Source organism: Crinia signifera, chromosome 3 (assembly GCF_055691185.1).
Source record: "Crinia signifera chromosome 3, ASM5569118v1, whole genome shotgun sequence".
Lineage (NCBI taxonomy): Eukaryota > Metazoa > Chordata > Amphibia > Anura > Myobatrachidae > Crinia > Crinia signifera.
Genome location: NC_139219.1, coordinates 287,767,761 through 287,784,178, shown reverse-complemented (window position 1 = coordinate 287,784,178; position 16,418 = coordinate 287,767,761). Strand labels below are relative to the sequence as shown.

Sequence of the window (16,418 nt, the reverse complement as noted above, 5' to 3'; positions counted from 1 at the left end):
CAATGGTAGAGCACCACACTTAATAGGGCTGGTTATATAACCGAAATAGAATTTTATATATATATATATATATATATATATATATATATAGATATATATATACAAATACAGGGACTCAACACTCTCCATAATGAACTAACTCACCTTAGTATACAATTAATCAAATAAATAATGGGGTTTTAGTTCATGAATTGATCAATGCATTTAAGCTTGCAGCCCATCGCCAAGGGACCCCATTTCACTGCAAGTCCTACACTAGCATTTGTTTCTCAAGAGCCTGCCAACTGCTGACACATCATAGCTAAAGTCGACATGTGCTTTTTCCTGGTTTAAAGCTCACCTGCCCAGTGCCTTATGGCTTTTAAAGATGAGGCAGTCACCTAACACAACACCTGACTTAGAATTAAAGGGACAGCTGTAACAGGTTACAGATAAATTAGCTCATCTGGGGTGAAAGAGAAAGCTATGATCACAGTAACAAAGGTTAATAAAAATTAACCCACATATATACACACATACAGAGTACCACAACACTCGCCATCCCTGCGAATGGGGTGCAAACACCACTCGCCATTCCCAGGTTGGGGTGAAAGTGGCCTGTGACCACATGCTCTAATACATACAAATACAGGGACTCAACACTCTCCATAATGAACTAACTCACCTTAGTATACAATTAATCAAATAAATAATGGGGTAGTTTTTGGGGGGTTTTGTCAGCGCTCAAGGTACTGCTGTGTGAAGGGGCTGCAGTGTATTGAGCTGTCCTAGCTCACAGGGTATCTTTAGTAGGATATGGTTAACACTGCGCTCTCCTTCCGAACCAACTTGAGTAGCAACCCAGTGATTCGTTTGTGTGCTATATAATGTGAGAAAAAGGTATTAAGACAATGCAATGTGTGCAAGAAAACTTCAGTGCGTTTATTGTTACACTGTACAAAATGATGGCAACTGTGACACAATGTACCAATATGTACAAGTGTAACAGACGGGGAGGGTGGTGGGGGAAGATAGGGGTACCAGGCTTGCCCGGGGCAGTGTGGGCAGCTAGGTGAATCAAGTCTTATAATTCCTTATAGCGTGTCCAATCCTGAGTAGAGATCAAAGATCAACAGTACATTGGGACGTCTGTAAGGAGAAAAATACACAGGGAGGTGGTGCAAGGGGCTGGCGTCCCGTCCCCCCGCAGTACACCGCTCACCTGTGTCCGATGTCTGTGTGAGATCGGTCCCACGCAGTCTGTGTGCCTCTGTTTCTCCCGCCCTGACTCAGGCTGCTGTGCCGCTGTGTCCTGAGCCCGGCTCTGCGGTCCGTCTGAGGGGCGACTTGATTTGTTTCTCAAGAGCCTGCCAACTGCTGACACATCATAGCTAAAGTCGACATGTGCTTTTTCCTGGTTTAAAGCTCACCTGCCAAGTGCCTTATGGCTTTTAAAGATGAGGCAGTCACCTAACACAACACCTGACTTAGAATTAAAGGGGCAGCTGTAACAGGTTACAGATAAATTAGCTATGATGTGTCAGCAGTTGGCAGGCTCTTGAGAAACAAATGCTAGTGTAGGACTTGCAGTGAAATGGGGTCCCTTGGCGATGGGCTGCAAGCTTAAATGCATTGATCAATTCATGAACTAAAACCCCATTATTTATTTGATTAATTGTATACTAAGGTGAGTTAGTTCATTATGGAGAGTGTTGAGTCCCTGTATTTGTATGTATTAGAGCATGTGGTCACAGGCCACTTTCACCCCAACCTGGGAATGGCGAGTGGTGTTTGCACCCCATTCGCAGGGATGGCGAGTGTTGTGGTACTCTGTATGTGTGTATATATATATATATAAATGTGTCACCTGTAGTTTTCTTGTGACGGGCAATAAATTCAAAGATCCTCATTCCTCTAAACTATTCTCCATCCGACATGTTCTGACGTGTGATACACGTTATGTGGTGTACATGGCCAGCTGTCCTTGTGGCTTGTGCTATGTCGGGATGACATCGCGCAAGTTCAAGGAAAGGATGGCGATGCATCGCTCAGCCATAAGGGCCTCCATTGGTGGTAAAATAACAAGCAAAACGGTAGAGCAACCAGTGGCGATGCATTTTAGAGAAAAGGGCCATTCCTTAGATTCTTTAAAATATCAAATCATAGATCATGTCCCTGACTCAATTAGGGGTGGAGATCGGTATAAAAAGTTACTTAGACTTGAAGCTAAGTGGATTTTTACATTAAATACAGTTGCACCCCATGGCCTTAATGAGCGGCTGGTATGGAGTTCATTTATGTGAATGCTGAGGTTCTCTCTATATAACTGCTGTGTTTTGAATTATTGATGTTCATATTAGGCGATTTCTTGGGTTCATATAATATGTGATGGATGTTGATCCCTGCCTATACCCATACTGGATTCTTTATGTTTTGTCATTATTTTTTATATATATTCTTTTTTGTGTATGATTTTTGTAATGTTTCTTTTTATATTTGATTGTATTGTTGCTGGTGATGTCTAAGTTATTAAGGGTGTCTATATTGTTTACAGCAGATGGTATGTCGACAGCTGTGCTGTCGACCTGGGTTGGTGTGAGCACCCAGGATGACAGCGCAGCTGATGTGTGCGGCCATTTGTCTGTGTGATTTGAGCTGTGTGGGAGACAGTTCGGCCACATAAGATAAATGATCGCCCATTTAGGTTTTTTGCCTTGAGTTATGTGATTTTTTTATAAGGTCCATAGAAATGCTGTATATTTGTCCATAACCTGTTTGTAACATCTACACTCATGATTGCCTCAGCTGAGCATTACCATGGGAGCAGCGCTGGCGTGGTGTGAGCCGTGGGCGTGTGCTTCCTGTGTGACGTCGCGGCAGCTTGGTTGGTTGCTAGGTTACCATCAGAGTGGCAGCGGCTTGTGTGAGACGCCGCGAGCCGCTCTGGGTGCCGGCACTAATCAGGGAGGTGATCGGTGAGTGTGTCAGCGTGGACTCGCAGTTCACTGCAAGCCTGATCGGTCCCGCAGGTAGGGAGTTCCCGCTAGATGAGAGTGGCGGGCGCTCGCACCTGTAGGATGTGTTCGGGTCGCCGATCGGCGTCTGGTTGCTATGGCAGCGGATCATTGTGTGTGAGGCAATGATGCTGTTGTCATGCGCCAGAGCCGACTGGCGTGCAGCAGGAGGCGTGTCTGGCGTGACCGAAGGTGTTTTGGCGGCAAGGTGAGGGTATTTAAATGTGTAACACTGTGGTGATGATTGTACCTGTTTGAAGTCTCTTGAGGAAGGGGTTGTACCCCGAAACGGCCCGTCGAGGCTCAATAAACATCTTTCTTCATAAGAAATTGCTGCAGTGACGTGCTTGTTCTCCGTGGGGAACCTTGCCTTGTATCTATATAGATATATATATATATATATATATATATATATATATATATACAGTATATATATATAGATGTGAAGCATGGGAGGGGAAGGAGGATAAATGTCATGGAATGTAAAGTAAACTGAATGTACGATGTAGAAGGGAAGGAGGGCTAGAATTGTTAAATAAGGTTAGTAAGGTAAAATTCATGGCTTAAGTAACAGGTGAATTTCAATATGCGTATTGTGAATGTAAGGAAGAGTTCTTGGATAATTAGAAGGGATTAAATATGGAGTGAAGGAACTCAGATCTGTGAACTTTGTTAATCTTTTTATCATGTACAGTATCATTTAGCTTACAACTGTACCGGACCACCCATTAGACATACCGCATATATATAAATTGCTGACAGCCGGGCAGAGAGCTGTGCGTTGCCCGGCTGTCAGACTCAGAGAGCAGGGGGACAGTGCGTGGTCGGTGCCGGCCTAGTGCAGCGCCACACCGAGGCCTCCCGCATCGACCAGGAGAGGGCAGCTGATCGGCTGGATGGGGACAGGGACCGAGAGGAGCAGGAGGATGAGGACAGGGCTGGGGATAAGGAGGCCAGGCTCGCCCTTATGGAGGAGGTGCTGCTGCTGGCCTACGCGGGTGAATGCTAATTGAGCTGGCTTTCAGAGGACGGATTTCCCTGGAGACTGGTGGCACCTTGCCATGAAACCACCTTGGCATCGATTATGAAGCCCCTGGCATCAAGCATGTAACCCCTGGCATTGAGCATGTAGGTAAGGGGCACTTATGTGACATAGGGAGGACAAAATAATAATAGACACAAACGGAGACACATTGTTCTGGACACAGGGATGACAATATAATGAAGACAGAGGGGGGCAACATACTAATGGACACAGGGGGATGACAATTATGTACATGGGGACGACATAATAAGTGTGTTCCATAATGTGTAATGGGCAGTACGGTGTGTTCCATAATGTGTAATGGGCAGTACGGTGTGTTCCAAAATGTGTAATGGGCATAATGGATTGTGTAATATTCTGTAATGGGCATAATGGTGTTCCATAAGGTGTAATAGCATTTTGGTGTGTTCCATAATGTGAAATGGGCATAATGGTGTGTTCCATAATGTGTAATGGGCATTACAGTGTGTTCTATAATGTGCAATAGGCATTACAGTGTGTTCCATCAATGTGTAATGAGTAACGCCTCCTTTTCTGATGCCACGCCTCCTTTCAATGAGGCCACGCCCCATTTTCACCAAAGCCGTGCAAGGGTCCCGCCTCCTACAGGTGGGCCTGTGTGCTCAAAATGTCAGGGACGATTTCTGGTCCCAGCCCGGCCCTGGTTTGTTATATTCTAGTTCGTGATCTCTTAAGGATGTGGCGAGTTCCTGGAGCCTGTGTCAGAACACTGGGTGATTTCTTGGTGCTAGGGAGTTTATATGTTATTGTCTGCTCATTTGGCATTGACTCGTTTATGCTTGGTTTAAGAAATCATCTCATTTGCTGGCATCCTGCCTGGAATCCACAATAAAGGTTTGCACTTATAATTTGGTGAAGTTAAAAAGCATATAAAAATCAAACCCAGGGCATAGCAGGCAGCATGGATGTGATTAGTGCTATTTTTGTAGAAAAATAGATTCAAGAGCAGAATAGGCAGACATGTGGGCAGAGCTTTTGTGGGTGTGGGGCAAACAGTGTCTATAGATTTATTTTTTTAAATGGGGGTACAGGAGGACTGGCGTTGGGGGGGTACAAGCATACTGGCTTTGGGGGGACTTGCAGGGAAGGTGGATACTCTGGGACTGGCAGAGAGGGATACTGTGGTACTTGCAGAAGGGAATAGAGGAGGGCTGGCAGAGGGGGGCACAGGAGGACTGGCAGAGGAGGGCACAGGAGGACTGGCAGAGAGCACAGAATGGACTGGCAGAGGGGGCACAGGAGGACTGGCAGTGGGAGGTACAGGAGGTGGGGAGGGTCACAGGCTACAGAGGGAAGGTTCAGGCTACTAAGAGACATAAGGGGGGGGACACATGCTACAGAGAGACAGAAGGGGGATACACATTTTACAGAAAGACAGAAGGGAGGTGGACAAAGGCTACAGACAGATATGGGGGGGGGGCACATTTTACCTTCAGCCATAAGGGGGGGCACAGGCTACAGAGAGACAGAAGGGCGGGAGACACAGGCTACAGAAAGACAGAAGGGGTGCACAATGGGTTACACAGTATTGCTTCAGCACACACAGGGTTACACTGCACTGCTCTAGTGCACACACACGCACATACATATATGCAGTAACTTTTTATAGGGTGGATGGGGTATGGGGGTGGGGGGCAATTACCCCATTCATGACAACAACACTTTAACAAACCTATTATGCAGCAGAACTTCTCCATGGCAGCAACCTCTTCTCAGCGCAGCCAGGCTGCATAAAGCTGGCTCACCTCACTACCTCAGATGCAGCTCTTCCAAGGGGCTGCAGGGTGTATCATCAGAGGTGGAGCATCACAGGCGCCTCTCCGAGGAGAGGGATGCAGGGGCTACCACTGAGATTAGAAACACTTCTCCTCAGCGCTTTAGGCGTCCACATGGACTGATGCTGCAGGTTACTGCTGCTGTGACCAGAAAGAGCCACTGGTGCAGGGGTACCGAGGTCTCTGGGGCCAGCCAGTACTCTCCCTCCCTCCAGAGTAACTCTCACAGCTGCTGCAGTGCTACTGAGCTAATACACACTAGCAGAACGCGGAACCTGAATAAGAGGAGCCGGCCGGGAAACAACTATTAACCGCTCACAACAAGCACTCGTCACTTCCTCTGCTTTGAGGTTCTGGAACGTCGTTCCTGATGATGTAACTTTTCATCTGATCTTCAGGAACAGTGTTCGGGACAGTTGTAGCGGACAAAAAGCACTGGATGTACTATTATCCTGGGTTAGCAGCTTCAGCTTCAGATCTGGTTACTGGTATCCACCGGTTCCACATAATTGGGGTCCCGTTAGGTAAGAAGGTCCAAATAGGTAGCAATTTAGACTTTTCAAACCTGTAAGCATAAGCCATGTTGGCCTTTTTACTGTGTCGAAACATGGCATGTCAACAATAGTGGTCGACCTAATGACTGACAATTTTCTTATTGTTGACACTACGACCCATACCATTCCAACCTGGATCACTGGCAGTTGGTGTTGCTCCCCTATTTGATTTTTTAACTATGTTGCAGCCCCCCTCTGGATCCACTACTGTCTGTTACTTATACAGATAAAGAATTGGGGTACACAGTGTGAACAAAATGCAGAGAGCACATTAGACACAGAGATATACCATGTTAGATCTCAAAACATATATTTTTAATTAGTCTCAAAATAATACCATTGAGTTAATGTAATAAAATAATTACATATAAAGTACCATTTTTAATAATCAACACCCAGCTTTATTCTATAAATAAAAGGTAAGACTACCCCTAAAAGTAGAGTACATTTCTCTTTAGTTGTCTAGCTTCATTATATTCATTTACTGCCACTCCCTATTAAATATACCGAACCTCTCAGTTCAGAAATTCACTACAAATTAGTAGGCTTTAAATACACCTGTATATAGAAATGAACCAATGCAGGAATCCCTTACTTCCTTGATTGCAAGTAATTGCATTCAATGGTCAGTTCTCTTCTTTAGCCATTATATTGCAATGTTCCTAATTGGAAGGTCATAATCAATTAAAAATGGGTTTTAAACTTTCCATTACAGAAAATGCTAGAAACAAAACATGGGTCAAAATGAAATGACTTCAAACATATTTTTGGGTGAAATATAAATTCAAATCCAAATTTGATTTTATATTGGAATTGTTTTAGAACCAACATTGGTACTTGTTTCCTAGCACGGCGCCCACTAAGCAAATTGCTTAGCGGGCGATTCTGTGTAAAAAATCGCATTGCATGTAGTTTTTGCCTGCAATGCGATCGCATGCGATGTGATGCGAATTTCCTATGTAATTTATTCACTGTCCTTTTTTTCCCCGGGCAGTGCGATGCGATCGCATCGCACCACAAAATTGCATGTGATTGCCTGCGATTTTATAGGGTGCGATGCCATTTACTTTACTATACACTTATAGTGATGCACTTATTATGAGATGCAATGAGAGTGAGGCACCCCGCACTATCCACACCACCCCAAAGCGTGGCGAGCGCAGCGGAACGCGTCCTTTTCATACCACCACTATCCACGTCGGCGTGGAGTTGATTGGTATTTTATTACCTCACAACTGGAGGGAGCCTCGCAGGCTCTGAAGATGATCATACCTCCACTATCCACGTCAGCATGGAGTTGATCTTATATAGTGTGGTGAGCACAGCGAGCCACCGAGCCTGAAGCGTGCCGAGGAGACATGGAATACATGTAATTTAATCTGCGTCCCCTCACGGGGCTCACTGCGCTCGCCACGCTTCGGGCTCAGTGGCTCGCTGCGCTCGCCACACTATATAAAATCAACTCCATGCTGACGTGGATAGTGGAGGTATGATCATCTCCAGAGCCTGCGAGGCTCCCTCCAGTTGTGAGGTAATAAAATACTTTTCTAGCCGACAGCAGGTTTGACCCTTCAAAAGCTCCCGACTGTGTATCCAGAGCTTGAATAGCTCCCTCCAGGTGGGAGTTAACTGGGAGACAGTCGCAGCACATAGCAACATAGAATTTGACGGCAGATAAGAACCACTTGGCCCATCTAGTCTGCCCCTTTTTCAAACACGTTGCCTCAAATCATATTTGATCCTTATTTCGTTGTAAGGAAATCAATATGCTTATCCCAAGTATGTTTAAATCCCAAGCACCATCACAGAGGTCAACTGAAAACCCTGAACGGGCTGATTCGGAGAACCTCAGCTCTGCCTTATTGCCTATCTTATTGTCTAAATGGTCATTCATTCCCTGGGCACATTATTCCCAATATTAATATACAAAGTTAAATTATCTTGGGACTTTTTAGTGTGATCTAACAGCTCCTCTGAGCCCAAACAGGACATATTACTAGGAGTTTGAGTACAACTCTCTAAAACTAATTCAGCTGGCATAATTAAGCTAAATGTGGATGGTATCTATTATTGTTAGTGCTATGTTTTACGTTTCATGTGTTATAATAATTGTATGATCTAATCATTTGCCAGTGTATTTTTATATGCATAATAAATCCTGATTTTTTATTTTATTACGTGAATTTGCGCTTTTTTGATATATTTATCTAGATTTATAAGTTACTATCCAAATTACTATTGTAACCTCAAGAAATATGAGAATTTAATGTGTAAAAAAGTTTTTTCGATTTATTTGTGGTGATATATTCTGGAGACATTGCGTCAGATTTTATGCTGTTTTTGAAATCTAAATTGCAGTGTAAGAATAAAGCAGGCATTATTTGCCCTGCACAGAATCAAAATTACTCACCCGAATCTAACTCTCTGTGAACGTTACATCTGCACCACCTGTAGTGCAGCATAGTTTTTTCCATTTGCTAAAAAAAACAAGCATGTGAACAAGTCTGAGTTATGCCCAATATGTATAGTACAGATGTTTTCTCATACATCTAGCCTCAAAACACCATGAAGTGCTGGCATGAGTGAGCCACTGAGTCCCGTTCAACTCTGCTAAAAATAGTCACCTTCAGTGCAATGTGACATGGACGCACAATGAAACTGTGCTGAATAATCTGATATACAGTATGACACTTGTGTATTGTGTGTGACTAAGCCTGTATGCATTGTCAAAAAGTTGTGTCAATTCATGTACAGATTCAGGGACTCAGTTGAACACACGCACACACACACACACACATATACATATATATATATATATATATATATATATATATATATATATATATATATATATATATATATATATATGTAATATACTATATGAAATTAATATTGTGCATCCTAGTCATCTTGCAATACAACTAAGACATTTTTTGGAATAAAAGAATCAAAAATGTGCCCAATGCTAGAAGATTCTGCTGTGTCCTGCCATGTTAAGAGTGGCTGTTTTGGTGTGACTGCAGATGAACGAGGACCCATCTGTATGTAGTTCTTGGGATATATTATAAGCATGTACTGGAATGTATTGCACCATATAATTGAGTCATCCATACAGTAAATATGCTGCAGATGGAATATCCATTGCTAAGCATGAATGCTTTTATTCCTCAGAATTGCTCCATAGGTGGAGGGGCATTGTTTCTGATAGAGATGTTCCACCAGTGTGTTACTTCCAGGTACCATGGTTTTACCTCCGTGGTTCATAAAGTTCCAGAGATGTAAGGCATAAGACTTAGGAAAGGTTGGTAAATCCTTCCACACTTCAAAATACTTTTTCCAAGATGAATATGGAAAAGGATAAAAACGATTAGGATGAAGGTAAGACATATTTGCACACATGCCATCATCCGCAGATGTATATATTGTGATGCCACACAACCTCTTCACAACACGTGTGAAGACTTTTGGTCCTTGGTGTCCCCATAAATCACCTCTGTAGTTTTGTACAAAGTTTTCCATGAACTCCCATGTCACATTATAATGTGGGGGGAGCCCCATAACACTACTGCTGGTAGATTTGGAGTGCTCAGCAGCTACAAAGTGATCATTAGGAATGGGTCGAAGGGAAATAACATCCGTATCCATGTAAATGCCACCATATTTCCATATCAGAGCAAATCTGCAGGCATCTGAGCTAACATGTGTCCAGTAACGTTCTTTCTTAGGGTCTACCTAGAAATGCAGAAAAATAAAGTGGTATGAGAGTAATAAATAAAAATTGCACATGACTAGTCTTTAAATCATGAAAATAACCCTAGGTTGCATGACATACTCATGTGCTGTATTATATAACATTCACATGAAGCAACTTTTTGAAGAATTAGGGGATGCTTGAATGATGTATCTCAATATTATAAATAACAAGGCCATGGGTGTAACTAGAACTTTGAGGGCCCCATAGCAAAATCTTGAAAAGCCCCCCCCCCCCCCCATACACACATATGCACCATTGTCTCTAAAATGCCCCATAGGGGGCAGAGGAAAAAGTGAGGGTAATGAGAGAAAAATTGCGATCACAGGTATCCGCGTCCCCTCGCGGGCTTCATAGGTATCCGCGTCCCCTCGCGGGGCTCGCTGCGCTCGCCATGCTTCCGGCTCTGTGGCTCGCTGCGCTCGCCACACTTTCTATTCTCAACTCCACGCCGACGTGGATAGTGGGGGTATGAAAAGGTCGGAGGACGCGTACCACCGCCCCTCGCGGGCACGCTGCGCTCGCCACGCTTTGGGTTCACGTTGATCGTGGGGTGGCGTTAACAATTTTTGGGGGGGCCATTTCACTGTTCAGGGTTTTTTTGGGGGGTCTCTGGCCTATTTAACATTGTTCCCAATGTTTATTTGGGTAAATTGAGGCATTTTACATTGTTCCCTATGGAAAATCGCGGGCATCGCGTCGGTACCATCCCATGCTTTTTTTGGCCGCATGCGATGCGACCGACGCGATTTTCACATTTTCAATGCATTTCAATGGCAAATCGCGGGCATCGTGTCGGTCGCATCGCATACCATTATAAATGACCCGCGATGCCGGCGATTGTGGCCGTGCTAGGAAACAAGTACCAAATAGGGTGTCAGGAAAAGAGAGGCGAGAAAGAGACAGGACATGAATACAAAAGTAACTTACAGTACATAATAATAAAAAAAATGACAAGTTAATTCCCATTACACATTAGAGGACGCTCCGTAGTGTCCATTACACATTGTGCCATACACAGCAATGCCCACTACACATGTGTCATATACCGTAATGTTCATTACATATAAGGCTATACCCCATAATGCCCATTACACATTATGGCACACACCGTAATGACCAATACACATTGTGTCATACACCATAATGTCAATTACATATAAGGCTACACGCCATAATGCCCATTAAACATTGTCCCATACACTGTAATGCCCTTTACATATAAGGCTACACATTGTAATTCCCATTACGGAACACACTGTAATGTCCAGTACACATTATGGAACACACCGAAATGCCCATTGCATATAAGGCTACACACCGTAATGCCAATTATACATTATGACACACTCTGTAATGCCCATTACACATTATGGCACACGCTGTAATACCTGCTAGACATTATAGAACACACTGAACCACAACAGACAAAATACCGACAGTTCTTTCAGGCGCTCCTTCTTTGTATCACTCCTTCACATATGTCTCAAAGGGTTACTCATATGACATGTGAGGAAAAGACAATGATATAGTGTAAAACCATAAAATAAAGGATGTATAAATAAATTCCAAGTGGTGTATTTTGATAGGAACCGTACCCTAATGAATTGTCCACCAATTAAGTAGACAATCTGCGCATGTGGTTAGTGAATCTGGAAGCCAGGTCTTCAAATGTGGTCCTCCTTATTCCTCCATATTTATCCCGTGTATAGAGAATATATAAGAAGATATCTCCATATGGTGAAATACCGTTTTAATGAAGACACAAAATTTTGTGTCTTCATTAAAACGGTATTTCACCATATGGAGATATCTTCTTATTCCTCACATGTCAATGAAAGCATTGTCCTTCTATAGTATAACCAAAATAATACTACCTTATAATATGCAAATACAAATCTCTCTACGTATATTAATGCATACCTTCTTATACCATGGCAGAAGAGGTGTGTCAGTAAATAATTCCTCCATTCTCAGAGGGAAGATGTAAATATTATCAAAAGATGAAAGAGTGGGGAAATGTTTCCGAATTCGGTTCTCGTCGTCCACTGTGTTTATGTCATCCAGTCCTTTCATGAAGTAGACCACAGGTCTGTCAGGGTAGACCCGAGCCGCTGACTCAATCACGCACAAGACCAAGGATGGTGGATCCATTCTGTCAGTGGTCTCCATGAATAAGATTCCATTTCCTTGGCGTAGAACAGCGGCTGGTCCGATGGATTTTCTATCTTTGTTGTCTATATGAAGGAAGCTTTTCTCTGTGTTTAACAATCCTGATATTAAGTCATTGGAACTGAGGAAATCCATGATGTATGTGTTTTTTTGTTTAGCAATAGTTCCACAAAGAAAGCCAAAAGCTGCTATTAAAAGCATTATGATGAATATCTTTAGTTTCTTCCACATCATGGGATAGCAGAAGGTTAAGCTGTAGAATGAAACAAATTTATGTCAGTCAAGGATTTTATAATTTGTCGTGCCATACCATAACTATGGAAAATGTTTAATCATAAAAATATTTTAATAGACTAATAAACTTTAATGTGTTTGATCTTATTTACATGTTCAGTTTTTTTTATCACTTTAATTATCCTTCCTATATATCATACTGTATCATCCATGTATCACTTATATAATGTACTCACTAATTGTATCTACTTAAGGCCCCCATACACTAGCCAATTTTGGTCAGATTTCAGCCAGATCAGTCGGATCTGGCCGAAATCGGACCAAAATCGGCTAGTTTTGATGTCCCCTCAGATCCGATGCGCGGTCCCGTGCGCATCGGATCTGCGTCGGGTGGTCGGACCTGCTGCAGGTCCGACCACCTGACTTGGGACCTACTAGTGGGGCGGCGAGGCGGTAGAGGGAGCAGGGGGGACTGGGGACGCTGTGGGGGACACAGGCGGCATAGAGCCGGGCAGGGGGAGCCGGCGGGAGCTGTCAGTATTGAATAAAAAAAAAGCCCATACAATGCATGGGCGGCCTGTGATTGGCTGAGCGCTCTCTCAGCCAGTCAGCAATTGGCTGAGAGAGCGCTCAGCCAATCACAGGCTTCCCATTCATTGTATAGGCTTTTTTTTTCTAGCACTGACAGCTCCCGCCGGCTCCCCCTGCCCGGCTCTATGCCGCCTGTGTCCCCCGCAGCATCCCCAGCCCCCCCTGCTCCCTCTACCGCCTCACCGCACAGACGCTGTCCCCCGCAGCGTCCCCAGCAGCGGAGGAAGCAGAGGTGTCCCCCGCAGCGTCCCCAGCCCCCCTGCTCCCACCTCTGTAGCCCCCCCCTGCTCCCCGGGTTTTTTACATGTGATAAATCGAGACGATTTATCACATGTAAAAAATGGCACATCAAGTGCCAATCTAATCAAGCTCCCCCGGGGAGCAGCCGGGGAAGCTCAGGGGGAAGTCGGGGGCGACTTGTCCTAAGGACAAGTCACCCTAGTGTATGGGGGCCTTTAGGTCAGGGATTCCCAACCTCAGTCCTCTTGGCACACTAACAGTCCTGTAAGGAGGGTAAATGATCCTTTAGGAATATTTACAGTATAGGTTCTATATATTATAGGTACCTATATTTCTGAGTGTCACTTCCTGTCCTACTGTGTGCACTCATGTCATGCTCATACACCACATCCTAATTCCAGTGAAGTGTTCCACCAGAAATCGGAAGTTACAAATTCCGGTGGCATGGCCTTTTCCAACTGGAAATGGAAGTTTCATTTTCTGCACCGCAGATTGTTTTCATGAGACGGCTATTGAATTGGCACCTGGGAGGATGCCCCTAGTGTGCCAATCGCAGCCAATAGTCTGCAATTACAAATATTCACTGAGTGTGCCTAAATACCCTGTCCTGTTTCCAATGGTGTATTCCACCAGACATAGGGTATTATCATTTCTGGTCGCATGGTCTTTATTAACAGGAAGATTTGTATTTTACCCCATGATTTGTTAAGAGGTCGGATCACATCCTCCAGATTTGCTCCCTTCTTTTTAGTTAACTTATTATCCAGGAATGGAAAATGGAGGCAAATCTGTTTGATGGACAAATTCAATTTCTAGAACCCTTTTTATATTGAAGCGCAATGGAATATGCTGCGCTATATAAGAAACTGTTAATAATAATTTAATGATCTTGAGGAATTTAAATAAATGGAGCAGAATTTTATCGAAAAGATTTGGAAAAATGGAAAAGATCTGTTAATTAAAACTTGTATTGTAGAATTGCAATCTGTCGTTTTGATGAAATTTTTTGTCTTCAATTCATTGCTATCCACATAAAAGGTCACATCTAGAAAAGAGGACCAGTTTTTGAGCAAAGGGTATGATGGGCCTATGATTACCAAGGCCAAAAATAGAGGAAGGTTTCTCCTCTCTACGAGAGGAAGAGAGCAAACCCCTATCAGACCCAAAACCAATAATATGGATGTGGCTTTTATTACTCAATTTACAAGCCAACATAAACAACTCAAAACCATAATAGGTAAACACTGGCAGATCCTCACTAAGGACCCTCTCCTTAACAAATATATTACAAGTAATCCTAAATTTGTATACAGGAGAGCGAGGAATTTGAAAGACAACATTGTCAGCAGCGCCATAAACACCCCGGCACCTCACAATCCAATCAAGTCCAAAGGTTTTTACCGCTGTGGCACATGCAGCTTGTGCAGATTATATAAGAGTCTGACATGAATAATTCAGCAATACCAATCTACTGTTACAGGAAAGATGTATAATATAGAGGAATTCATTTCTTATAACAGCAACTATTGTGTTTATCTACTAGAGTGCACCTGTTTTAAACAGTATGTGGGTAAAACAAAACGGGTATTGAAAATAAGAATGGCAGAACATGCTCGTAATATCAAAAAATGGTTGGAATCCCACAATATGTCAGCTCACTTTAAACATCTGCACCGATGTGACATTTCACATTTGAAATCCTTTTGTGGTATCCGCACAGTGAAGACACACTAGAGGATTGACAATAGGGACCTCAGATTGTCCCAACTAGAAATGAAGTCTATATACGATTTAAAGACTCTTGAACCCAGGGGATTAATGTGTAGTTTGAGCTCAAATGCTTTTTATGAGTATATGCCTTGTCAGAATTGTTTTTATCATGACATGTCTCCCTTTTTGCTCTCTCGTATGTGACTGGATAAACTGTATGAGCTGCGGAAGCGTTACTATAGCGACGTATGAATCAGTGGAGGAACGAGTGCGTTCCAATGAAGCAGAAAAGCATGATATACCTACTTCCGGCTGCGTTCCACAGAGAGCGGAACGTCATATCCGCCTTCGAATCCAAGGAGATGAGTACGCTGCGGGACTGCGATGCGTCACATCCGCCCTGTGATGTAACAGCCAGACTGCCCAATATCATCTGGCGTGAATCGCTGAATACTACAGAAAACGTGGAAAAGTCTGCTTATGTATATAATGTCACATATGATGCTTTTTGATGCTTCCATGAAAATGTATGCATATTTTTTTTAGTATGATAGTAAGGATAGTCGCATGTGTTAGAAATAGCACTGTCGTATTGTATTAGCAATAGGAGTACTATATGAAATCCAGTACAGTTTTTTTACACTACTGTTTTTAGGTTAATCAGAGCAGGTATATATACCTGCTCTATATTCACTTCCTCCATACCTTGAAGAAGGGCCCTAGGTGAGGCTCGAAACGCATTGGTAGGAGGAACCGTATCCTGCCATCTTGGGGATCCAGTGTCATTGTTTGCCACCCACTCTCTGCTCTGACCCGGGTGAGTGAGAGGTGGAAGGACTTAGATTCCTTTTGGACCCCAGGAACGCATGTTTTTTTTTACTGTGACTTTTTAGAGTATTTTTACCATTTTTATTGTTATATAATTCTGTGACCTGAATAAAAGGATTTTTTTAACCATCTTCGATCACCATCTGATTGGGATATCGATTCACCATTGGGTGTGAAAGAAACCTTTTGATGATCATAGGGCACTGACACAAGGTGAGCTCTGATCCATTTGGAATAAAAGGCTGAATTTATCCCACTAAAGATACCTTTACATGCCTATAGGGCACGACAGAAAGGTCAGTTGCAGGGGGCGATATCCCCTGTCTGGTTATACACCATAAAGTGATACTGACCATTTATGTCTTGTCTCTACTCTCTTACATTGGTGGAGATACGCCTGCAGAGGGTCGTCTGGGACAGACAAATCATTGTGTAAAGATGGAGCGGGTCTCTTCTTTGCAGGGGATGGCGATGGCGACGCCAGCCGCCATCCCCGGCCACCCG

At 43.4% G+C, this 16,418-nt stretch overlaps 1 protein-coding gene across 1 annotated transcript; it reads right to left on the bottom strand.

Moving 5' to 3' along the window:
* Nucleotides 1-9,351: 9,351 nt before the first annotated feature.
* LOC146062755 (alpha-1,4-N-acetylglucosaminyltransferase-like) lies at nucleotides 9,352-12,521 on the bottom strand. The gene is made up of 2 exons (XM_083174789.1): nucleotides 12,063-12,521; nucleotides 9,352-10,120 (listed from the first exon to the last, which is right to left on the bottom strand). Exons 1-2 carry the CDS (start codon nucleotides 12,510-12,512, stop codon nucleotides 9,533-9,535), a joined length of 1,038 nt encoding a protein of 345 aa, XP_083030915.1. The 5' UTR covers nucleotides 12,513-12,521; the 3' UTR covers nucleotides 9,352-9,532.
* Between the last annotated feature and the right edge of the window lie 3,897 nt (nucleotides 12,522-16,418).

Bases quoted from the DNA above. Each gene is read 5' to 3' on its own strand.
- LOC146062755 (XM_083174789.1), bottom strand. From the start codon at position 12,512: ATGCTTTTAATAGCAGCTTTTGGCTTTCTTTGTGGAACTATTGCTAAA. The intron at 10,121-12,062 runs GTATGCATTAAT...CTGCATTTCTAG, and splicing joins TTCTGCCATGGTATAAGAAG to GTAGACCCTAAGAAAGAACG.